Source organism: Micropterus salmoides, unplaced genomic scaffold (genome assembly GCF_014851395.1).
Source record: "Micropterus salmoides isolate LMB-PRFRI ecotype aquatic unplaced genomic scaffold, ASM1485139v1 Ms_hic_scaffold_16, whole genome shotgun sequence".
In the NCBI taxonomy this organism is placed as follows: Eukaryota; Metazoa; Chordata; class Actinopteri; order Centrarchiformes; family Centrarchidae; genus Micropterus; species Micropterus salmoides.
Window position 1 is genome coordinate 32,682,308 of NW_024040707.1, and position 10,121 is coordinate 32,692,428.

The window sequence follows — 10,121 nt, forward strand, 5'->3', positions numbered from 1 at the left end:
TTAGCTTAGCTCAGTGTACAGTCGGAATCTCTAATTTTCACAAATCTGAAACTATGTTTGATTGAAACCTTAAACCTCTGAGGAATAATCTGGTTCAAATTTGAGAGCTCTAGGTATAGTGGTATTGGATCTGGACCTGCACTAATGTGGTCTACATGTGAGAAAAGCAGTGAAATCCTTCCTAGAATAAAGGTTTCACAAATCTGAAACTGGGTTGTTGAAGTGACAAGGCAATTTCACTGTCACAGAAGATTAAAATTTATAAAAATTATTTTGTCATGATTTGAAGTGCAGTAAATGGTTAAACCTTTATTTGTTTTACAAGGACCTGTTGTTGTAAAAACAGCGTTATTAGAAGAAATTCTTTATTTAATCCCGTGAGGGGAAACTCAATGTTTTCACTCTGTTATTGTGTTAGTATTTTTACACACAGGTCGGAAATACACACACATGCACAAACAGGACCCATAGCAACCCACGGAGAGATGTCAGAATGAGGGGACTGCCACTCAGTGCGGCGCCCCGAGCAGTTGGGGGTTCAGGAGCTTGCTCAAGGCCTCCTTCAGCAGTGCCCAGGAAGTGAACTGGCACCTCTCCAGCTACCAGTCCGCACTCCGCAACTCTGTTATGAGCTGGATTTGAACCAGAAACCCTCCAGTTCCCAGCCAACAAATAATTAAGTGAGGAATACAATAGAAAACCTTATTTAGTTGAAAGACCCCATTAAAGTTAATGGTACTGAAGCCCCATGTGAAGCCCATGATGTGACCATGCTAAGTTTGTGTCTCAGATTTGTTCAAATATTTAGCTTTTTCCGAACCACTATAAAAGTGTTAAAATTTTTTGTCCTTTGGTATGACAGGCCTAAATTATATATTTAAATTCAAACTGTATGTTAAAGTACATAATTATAGAAAATATAGGTAATGTGTGCTGCTAACTGCTAATGGCAGGTTAGCCAGGTATAGCATGGTTATTAACTGGCACAAAAAGGCTGAAACATCTTTTGGTGCGACACCTGTGACTGTCACACCAAGAGGACAATGCAATAACTACCATTATTGACATAAATACATAAAAGAGCCAAAAATGTGCGTTTATCTCAAATTATCTTTAATAAAAACAGTTCAGTACTTCATTAGGGGAGAGTCATTATGCATCATAAATTTGTATTTTTTTTTTACTTTCAACAGTTTTGAAAAGATGACATCAAAGTCTAACTCACTTTTATTTTTTTATTTTATTTATATATAACAGTATATGAAAAAAGTGTCTTACAATTAAGATAAATCTCTTTCATGTTTGTTTGTATATATTTGTATAAGATTTTTTTTTCTTAATTTTGTTATGTCACACCATAGGACACATTTACAGTGCAGTTCAGCTAAAATGTTAAAAAAAAAAACAAACAGGGAAAGAATGAACTAAATTAGTGACCCCTTATATTTTCTTAAAAATCAGATTTTACACAACAGAAATATATGTTTTTTCTTTAAAAATGGTGTTTTACAAGAAAGTATTTTTGTAAAGTTTTTTACTGCCTATTTGTCAACTACCCAACTATGTTTGATTGAAACTTTAGCCTCTATTAACTTTCACTTAACTTTCCCCTAAACTGCCGAATCGGAAGCTAACTTCAGCGTCGTGCAGCTTCCGGTGCTGCTGAATACTTCCGTCCAGTTGGTGGCGGTAACAATAAACTCGGTGAAGAAGAAGAAGAAGAAAAAGAAAAAGAGGGGAGCAGAAAGCGCAGAAGAAGAAGGAGGAGCGGTAATTGTTGGTATCCTGCAGCCAGGTTCTGTTGGTGGTTCTGAGGTTCTGATCCGGTCCGGACCTGCTCCTCTTCACAGGGTTAGCTTCACAGCTAGCTGACGCTTACAGCAGGTGAACTTCACGCTCAACACGACTGGTTAACACGGTGACGTCAGCAGGCTTGACGTGACGTTACGTGGTAGCTGAGTTAAAGTTTGCTCAGTGACTGAGACGGTGTCGATTTGTCCAGATTATTAGGAACACCTGGCTGAAGGTTTGTTCTGCTCATCAATAGCTGATATCAGCAGGTCTTTACATGTTTGGGAGTCACCTGTGATCGGCATGTGTTTACACCTTATTGATCATGTTTTTAGGGCTTTAGGTAAATAAAGTAAATTTTTTGACCTGTATAAATAAAGCTAACGTTAATCTCATCACATTAATCAATAATGAAAGTGATTGTTAGCTGCAGTCCTGATCTGAAGATCTGTTTTATTGAACTTGATCACATTAATCCCATAAAGCTCGATTTCGCTGTAGTTCTGGAGAAGATGATCATAATCTCATTGATTAAAGTTGTAATGTGTGTGTGCGCATCTGCAGGATGGATGTGGCCCTCCAGCTCCTGGTCCTGCAGCAGCTGGCAGAGACCTGTGGGCTCAGCACGGTCCAGCAGGGCCTGCAGCAGGTCTGGAAGCTGCTGCTGCTCTGCCTGGTCTGCAGACTCTGCTTCAGGCTGGGTGAGCCGATCAGCAGGAGGTGGAACAAGGGTTCCTGGTTAGGGCTCCTGGTTTCTGATCACACCTGATCAGAAACCAGGAGCCCTATGATTGATCGATGTCTTGCTGTTTCAGAGGGCGTGTACACGCTGAAGCATGTGGTGTCGCTGCTGGCGGGGACGTACGCCCTCTTCCTGTTCTTCGAGCTGCACATGCTGTGGGTGCTGCTACTGAGCGCGCTCTGTTACCTTGTCCTGCTGCTAGGCCGACACTTCAGCAGCAGGGGCCTCTTCCTCTCCATGGTCATCCTCGTCTACCTCCTCACCGGGTGAGGAAACTGGTTCCTGTTGGTGTGGTGGCACCACACAGGGACGTGTTTGTTTGTTTGTTTGTTTGTGTTGGAGTCAGACCGTCCTTGTCATTCAGTGTAAATTAATTAATTTGCTAAGTGAATTCTTGTTTTCTCATGTTTCTTTCAGAGAGCTGCATCTAATCGACACGGCGACCTGGAACAGAATCAGAGGTGAAAACTGCGCCGCTGGTCTGAAGAGGAGGTTCTGAGAGTGTTGTTGTTCTGAGAGACTCAGCTTCTCTGTTCGATGGTGAAAATGAAGTGGGGACAGTTCACAGCATGGGGTGTGGAGAGCATGTTAGACGGTTTCCACAACTGTGCATTTAATTATATTTCACAAAGCTTCTCTAAAACATTCTCAGTGTTCTGAGCTGAAACAAATGATAACAAAAAGTGATAAAATAATGACAGCAACAAGGCTCATACAAAAGGGACAAGGTTTAGGGTCAGGAAGATTCAACAACAGCATGTGAGCCGCTGTACTAGGGCTGGACAATAAAACCATAACAATAATTATCGCAATATAATATTATTTAGTAACAGTATAATAAATGTTTAATAAATATTCAATAAATGTCTCATTTTATTCACTTGAATCGTACATGAATAAGGACCTTTTATTAAGATCTTTATTTTGTCGAGGAAAAGGAGTGAAAAAAGATTTTACTTGAGCATATTTGTTGACAAAGATTTTATCATGTTTTGAACATTCTGCCTCAGATTTGTGAAGTGATCCACTGTTTGGCTTCAAGGGTTGACCAGAAAGAAGAGTTTTAACCACAAATAACCACCAGGTTTCTTCAACTTTCACTCAGGAGCCAAAAGTCAGCCTTTAAACTAAATAAAGATTTGATACTTTACTTTCTGTAAACATATCTGTTCAATCTGAGATTAGTTTTCTCAGACTCAAAAAAACACAGAAGACATTAAAGGAATCGGAATCGGAATCAGAAAGGAAGGAATGAGGAAAGTTCCCCTTTAATAAAAATAAATACATGTAATAAAGCTGATGTTGTTTCACCTGAACCAAACATCAGAATGAACACTTGTGATCCAGGTCCCTTTAATCAGCAAGTTTGTGTTCACATCTGAGGGACGTAACTCAGGTTTGACTTTACTCTCAGTGTTCCCACACAGAATAAACAAACAGGACAACAAGAACACAAACTACAAAACAACAGTAGACAGAAAGAGCAGTGAGGTGAACCAAAGGCTGCTGGAACAAAGGAGTATTTTATACACTATTATTATGTACAGGTACTCAGTGATGAAGATGATGGTTTGTGTGTGTGTGTGTGTGTGTGTGTCAGGCTCTCAGATGGTGGTGGCCATGAAGGCCATCTCTCTGGGGTTTGACCTGGACAGAGGAGCCGTGGCCCACCTGCCCTCCTTGGCTGAGTTCCTGGGGTACGTCCTCTTTGTGGGCACCGTGGTCTTTGGCCCCTGGATCAGCTTCTCCACGTATCAGAGCGCCGTTGAAGGCAGGAAGCTGGTGAGTATCTGGTGTTTCCTGCTGGTCTTGGTGTCCAGCTCTGTGGTGGTGACATGGCGGTTTGTTCCTCAGAGCTGGGCGTGGCTGAGGAGCTCCTCCCTCTGCCTCCTGAAGAGCCAGGTCTGCTTGCTGGTCTCCACCTGCATTGCCCCGTACCTCTTCACGCTGTTCATCCCCATCCAGGGAAACACCGTCACTCAGAGGTAGGGCTCCCTCAGGGCCCGGGGCCCAAACTTCCTGCTGCAGGTGGTTCAGGGAGGTTTCAGGTCTGTGTTAACTTCGCCATGAGGCTATGACATGTGCTCAGCAGCTGACGCAGCAGAATAAACCTGCACCAGTTGGCTTTAGATCAGTGGTTCTCAACCTGGAGGGGCGTTCAGGTGCTGCTGTGCTTCTAAACTCAACAAAAACACTAACAGCTGTCTGACATGAACGGTGTGAAACCTGCAGAAGCACCGGGCCCTTGTGTCACGTGATCAGCAGACTGAAGTCCCCATGTGGACTTCCTGTGTTTCCCTTTAACACTTTGGTTTAGGAGGTTATAGGTTTCTTTAGGACAGGTTCAGGTGGACGTGATGAAGGTGTTAAAGTGTGTGTGTGGTTCCCAGGTGGCTGCAGGCCTATGAGAACGCAGCCTCCTTCCACTTCAGTAACTACTTTGTGGGTCACCTTAGTGAAGGAAGCAGCATGCTGGCTGGAGCCGGCTGCTCCGAGGACAAGGACCACGTCAGGTGGTGAGTCTGACCACACAGGACATCCTGTGTCTGTATGTTCTGTCCCCTGTCCTGATCCCTGTCCCTTGGCCCTCAGGGACCTGAGTGTGGTGAAGCCTCTCAGTGTGGAGTGTCCTCGCTCCATGGTTCTGGTGGTGACGTCCTGGAACATCCCCATGTCCCGATGGCTGAAGACCTGTAAGTCCTCCTGTCTGTCTGGTCCTCGCTCCAGCACAGATCAACCTGCTGCCGGGGACGCTTTGTCCATCAGCAAAAGATCAATTCAATTCAATTCAATTCAATTCAATTTTATTTATATAGCGCCAAATCACAACAACAGTTATCTCACAGCGCTTTTCATAAAAGAGCAGGTCTAGACCGTACTCTGTGATGATATTTACAGAAGCCCAACAGTTCCCACCAAGAGCAGCACTAGGAGACAGAGGCAAGGAAAAACTTCCTTTTAAGAGGCAGAAACCTCGAGCAGAACCATGGCTCAGGGTGGGCGGCCATCTGCCTCGACCGGTTGGGGTGAAGGGGAGAGAGAGCGAGAGAGAGAGAGAGAGAGAAAGAGAGAGAGAGAGAGGGATGTAAGGAGGAGAGAGAGAGGGGAGGGAGGCAGCCTACACAATATCCACACAGAGGTACAGACAGTAAAGGTGATGTTGCTATAGACTAAATGAAAAATGGTACAGATATTTATAATAGTGTTAATGGTAACCATCGTAATGTTAATGATTATAATAACAATAATAACAATAAGACTAGCAACAATAGTCGTTGCAGCAGAGGGTGTCGAGCAGGAACACGGGGGCAGCAGGTGACCCGCAGCCACAGATCCAGACTCCACAGCTCCAGAGCCAGAAAACCTGCAGGAAGTGATAGGAAGATCAATCGATCAGTCAGTAGTCTCAGGCTCTTGAAGCCTCAGCTGCTTCCAGCTTCCAGCCAAAGTTAATATCTTTTTATACTGAACACATCGAAGACACGATGAAAGGCCCTTTTCACTATTTGTTATTTGACTTTTTTGACTGAATCAATAATCGAGAACATAATCGATAGTTCTGACTGGTTCTAGGTCGTTCACCTCATTCATCAGTTTTACAGTAAACCTGTATTTCTGTGTTGCCATGGTTACTGAGCTCCGTCCTCCATGTCCTTCAGACGTCTTTAGAAATGCCATGAAACTGGGGACTTTTCCAGCCATCCTGGTGACGTACACAGCCAGCGCATTACTGCACGTGAGTACACACACTGTGGGTAGTACAGAGCATGTAGTACTGCATATAATATATATCATGAATTACTACACTGACGTCATGTGAGAGACGCAACCTGCAAATATTGGCCCTTAATCTGGTTTCCTGCAGCGGTATGAACCGAACATAAACATTTTGCTGTGATTTATTTGGAATAAACGGATCAAACTGATGCTGAAATGATGACATCATGATGCTGATGTGTTAAAAATATGTCTTCATGATTTGTCAGGTGTGTCAGCAAGACAACCAGCAAACATCTTTTAAAATGCTTGTTTTCTGAATAGAGTTTGGCGTGATCAGGGCTAAGCTAACTCGTTTCATAGTCAACGACAGCTGGAATCAAGTTACAGACACGTAGTTTCTGCTTTTCCTTTTCTGCTGCTGTAAAAACATGAAGCAGAAAGTTCATATAGTCACACTGCAGTCTGGGTGAATACTCGACTCTGATTGACTGCAGAGTGTCCATTCAGTAGTAGTCGAATCAGTGGCTGAAGAAAGAGAAGTTGAAAAGAGAAGCAGACACAGAGTAAACACCAGGAGGAGGAAAGAGATCAACACACTGATTCGGTCTGATAACCTGCTTATGTTTCACAGAGCGAGAGAGAGGATGCTGATTGGCTGACTGTCTCTTAACGTGTTGGTTGTCTTCTTCAGGGTCTGAGCTTTCACCTGGGAGCGGTTCTGCTCTCACTGGGCTTCATCACATACGTTGAGCATGGTATGAAGAACAGTTCTGCTTGTACACACGAGTATTTGTGTACTTTTTCCCAGGGCTGGTCCAGTGTAAACCTTTTCAAACCGGTTCAATGTTAAGCCCAAGACCGGACCGGTAATACAGAACTTTACTACTAGGTGTCTTTAACTTTCCAGCATCATTTCACAGATTAGTTAGCAGCTTAGCTCCATGCCACCTCTGCTGCAGACAGTGCTGCTGATGATAATAATAGATTAGATTTACAGTCCCCTCCAAAAGTATTGGAACGGTAAGGCAAATTCCTTTGTTTTTGTTGTTCACTGAAGACATTTGGGTTTAAGATCAAAAGATGAGACAAGAGTTCAGAATGCCAGCTTTTATTTCCTGGTATTCACATCTAGATGTATTAAACAACTCAGGACAAACCACCCTTTGTTTGAACTCACCCATTTTTCAAGTGAGCAAAAGTAATGGAACAAATAATCTAAAAGTAAATAACATTTAATATTTGGTGGCAGAACCCTTGCTTGCAATAACTGCCTCAAGCCTGAGACCCATCGACATCACCAAACTGTTGCATTCTTCATTTGTGATGCTGTTCCAGGCTTTTACTGCAGCTTCTTTCACTTCTTGTTTGTTTTGGGGTGTTTCTCCCTTCATTCTCCTCTTAAGGAGGTGAAATGCAGCTCTGTTGGGTTAAGGTCAGCTGATTGACTTGGCCAGTCTAAAACCTTCCACTTTTCCCCCTGATGAAGTCCTTAATTAATCTTGGTCTCATCAGTCCATAGGATTCTGTTCCAGAACTTTTGCGGCTCATCTCTGTACTTCTTTGCAAATTTCAATCTGGCCTTCCGATTCTTGCTGCTGATGAGTGGTTTGCATCTTGTGGTGTGGCCTCTATATTTCTGCTCTGAGCTAGTTAATGTTTGGACAATCAACCTAAAAGGCAACACCTGGGCAACAAGAAACATCTGTCAGTCACATGTTCCAATAGTTTCGCTCACTTGAAAAATGGGTGGGTTCAAACAAAGGGTGGTTTGTCCTGAGTTGTTTAACACATCTAGATGTGAATACCAGGAAATGAGAGCTGAAATTCTGAATTCTTGTCTCATCTTTGATCTTAAACCCAAATGTCTTACCATTTGCCTTACCATTCCAATACTTTTGGAGGGGACTGTAAATAGCGCTAGACGCTTTACAGATTGAAAGTAATTGAAAAGAAAAGAAGGGAAGAAGGTTGCCTGGGAAAATGGGAACAGGAAAAGGCGACGTGTAGTGGTAGGTGTGGCGAGGAGAGGCAGGGAGTTTAAAGTGGATTCTGAATTTAACAAGAAGCCTCTGGAGGTTGTGAAGGACTGGGGTGGGCTCTGAGACAGGGGGAGGTGAGCATGCTGGCAGCAGAGTTCTGGATGGACTGAAGTTTATTTTTGGTCTGTGAACAATAGAGGACGCTGCTGCAGTAGTCTGGAAGAGATGAGGGCGTGGGTGAGTTTCTGCAGCAGTAAAGGACAGCGAGGGCTGGAGGGCAGCCATGTTCTTCATGTGGAAGAAGGCAGTTTATGTAACCTGATTGACGTGGGGTCAAGAAAGAGTGCTGAGAGTGTCAGCAACAGCCAACATTTCCCATCATGACTAGTGCCGGACTGAGTAGTTTAAGTGTTGCTGTCTTCAGAACATGCTGGTTTCTAGCTTTAAGCATCTGTGAGGGAGTCCGGCTTCTCTGTTGTGTTTGAGTTCTTGTCCCGTGGGCTGGACGTCATTGAAGGCTCAACGCTGCTGAGAACAACATCTTATAATGACAAATCAGCTGGCTTTATAAAATCAAACCGTTTAAGCTTGTACACTGGACCGAACTGGCAAAACCAGAAACCGACCCAAACCTGCTTTGTGCCGCTGTGAATCGGTGATCATGGACTGTGTTAATTAATGGTCCCTGCTGCTGTTTGCTCGTCCTCAGTTCTGAGAAAGAAGCTCGCATCCATCTTCAGTGCCTGCATCCTGTCCAGACCCTGCAGCTCAGACTGCAGCCATCAGCACAAGAAGGTACAGCTCTACACATCGAGGTACTCATACAGGAGTGTCAGGAGGGAGGAGTTATTTCCTCGACCCTCATGATGTAGTCTGCACAGAGATGTCTGTCCTTCTGTCTCGGAGACAGAAACAGAACGAGGTCCAGGCTAAAGCTTCTTAATGAAGGGGTCGCCGTCTGTCCTTCTGTCCTGGTCTGCAGAAATACTGGGTAATGTTGCTGAACCTGGTCTTCAGCTTCCTGGCCATTTTCCACCTCACCTACCTGGGCTCTATGTTTGATCCTGGGGTCGATGAACAGGAAGTAGAAGAGGTAAGAGCGCCCTGAGTCTACATGGCCCAGTCCTGCATAGACCTGCACAGACTGACTTCTTCTCTCTGCATGTGTTCTGGTCTACAGGGTTACTCAGCCGTCCACACCATCCAGAGGTGGTCTGAACTGAACTGGGCCAGCCACTGGATCGTGTTTGCCAGCTGGGTCTTCTACCGGCTGATTCAGTGACGCCTCCGGAGCAGACGGCAGAAACCTGGAGGTGCAGCGTGAGGGGGGAAGAGCTAGGTGTGAAGATAGAGATGACAGACCTGATGGCAGACGGTCTCTGATTCTTCTGGAAGGTTTGAGTCTGACTGGACTGAGAACAAAACGTCAGAGCTCCCAGCACACTAACATCTTGTTCACTTATTCACTTTGGTCAGAACTGGTTCTTTTGGTGTTAAAGTCTGGAAACGTTTCAGTATGTGATGAGAGTTTTTACTGTGATGGTTCAGGTGTTCCCTCTTTTTTACTTTTCCTATTAAATGTTTCTATGTCACCGAGCTGCTGTCTGTGATCATTAGGAGGCTGACAGCGTGACGAGGCTGCAGAGAGGGAGGCAGTGATCATTATGGAATTATCGCTAGAAAACTGCTAATTAAATGTTATGTATCAGTACATGAAGTGTGGACCGTGCTGTGAAAATGTGTACATCAAAAGATTTTTGGCACAGAAAGGGCTCACTTCCTGTTGCCAGTAGGTGGCGCTATGATCTCTTGCTGTATTGATGCTTTGTTGATGTTTGTATGTTGTTCCTCTAATGTAAGTCATTTTGGATAAAAGCATCTGCCAAATC

The 10,121-nt window shown here is 44.1% G+C and overlaps 1 protein-coding gene across 3 annotated transcripts; it reads left to right on the forward strand.

The window, feature by feature from the left end:
- Window positions 1-1,703: 1,703 nt before the first annotated feature.
- On the forward strand, window positions 1,704-9,828 carry LOC119904975 (protein-serine O-palmitoleoyltransferase porcupine-like). 3 transcript variants are annotated; one of them, XR_005444765.1, is made up of 13 exons: window positions 1,704-2,026; window positions 2,356-2,492; window positions 2,607-2,799; window positions 2,951-2,994; window positions 4,134-4,315; window positions 4,388-4,518; window positions 4,924-5,049; window positions 5,126-5,226; window positions 6,193-6,269; window positions 6,945-7,008; window positions 8,942-9,047; window positions 9,215-9,325; window positions 9,413-9,828. XR_005444765.1 is itself a non-coding variant. In XM_038721620.1 (13 exons), exons 2-13 carry the CDS (start codon window positions 2,357-2,359, stop codon window positions 9,512-9,514), a joined length of 1,353 nt encoding a protein of 450 aa, XP_038577548.1. In that variant the 5' UTR covers window positions 1,705-2,026; window position 2,356; the 3' UTR covers window positions 9,515-9,828. The 3 variants fall into 3 exon arrangements, 2 of the variants coding, with proteins under 2 accessions (XP_038577548.1, XP_038577549.1); XM_038721620.1 differs by having other exon boundaries at window positions 1,705-2,026; window positions 8,942-9,027; XM_038721621.1 differs by having other exon boundaries at window positions 1,705-1,884; window positions 8,942-9,027.
- The last annotated feature ends 293 nt before the right edge of the window (window positions 9,829-10,121 follow it).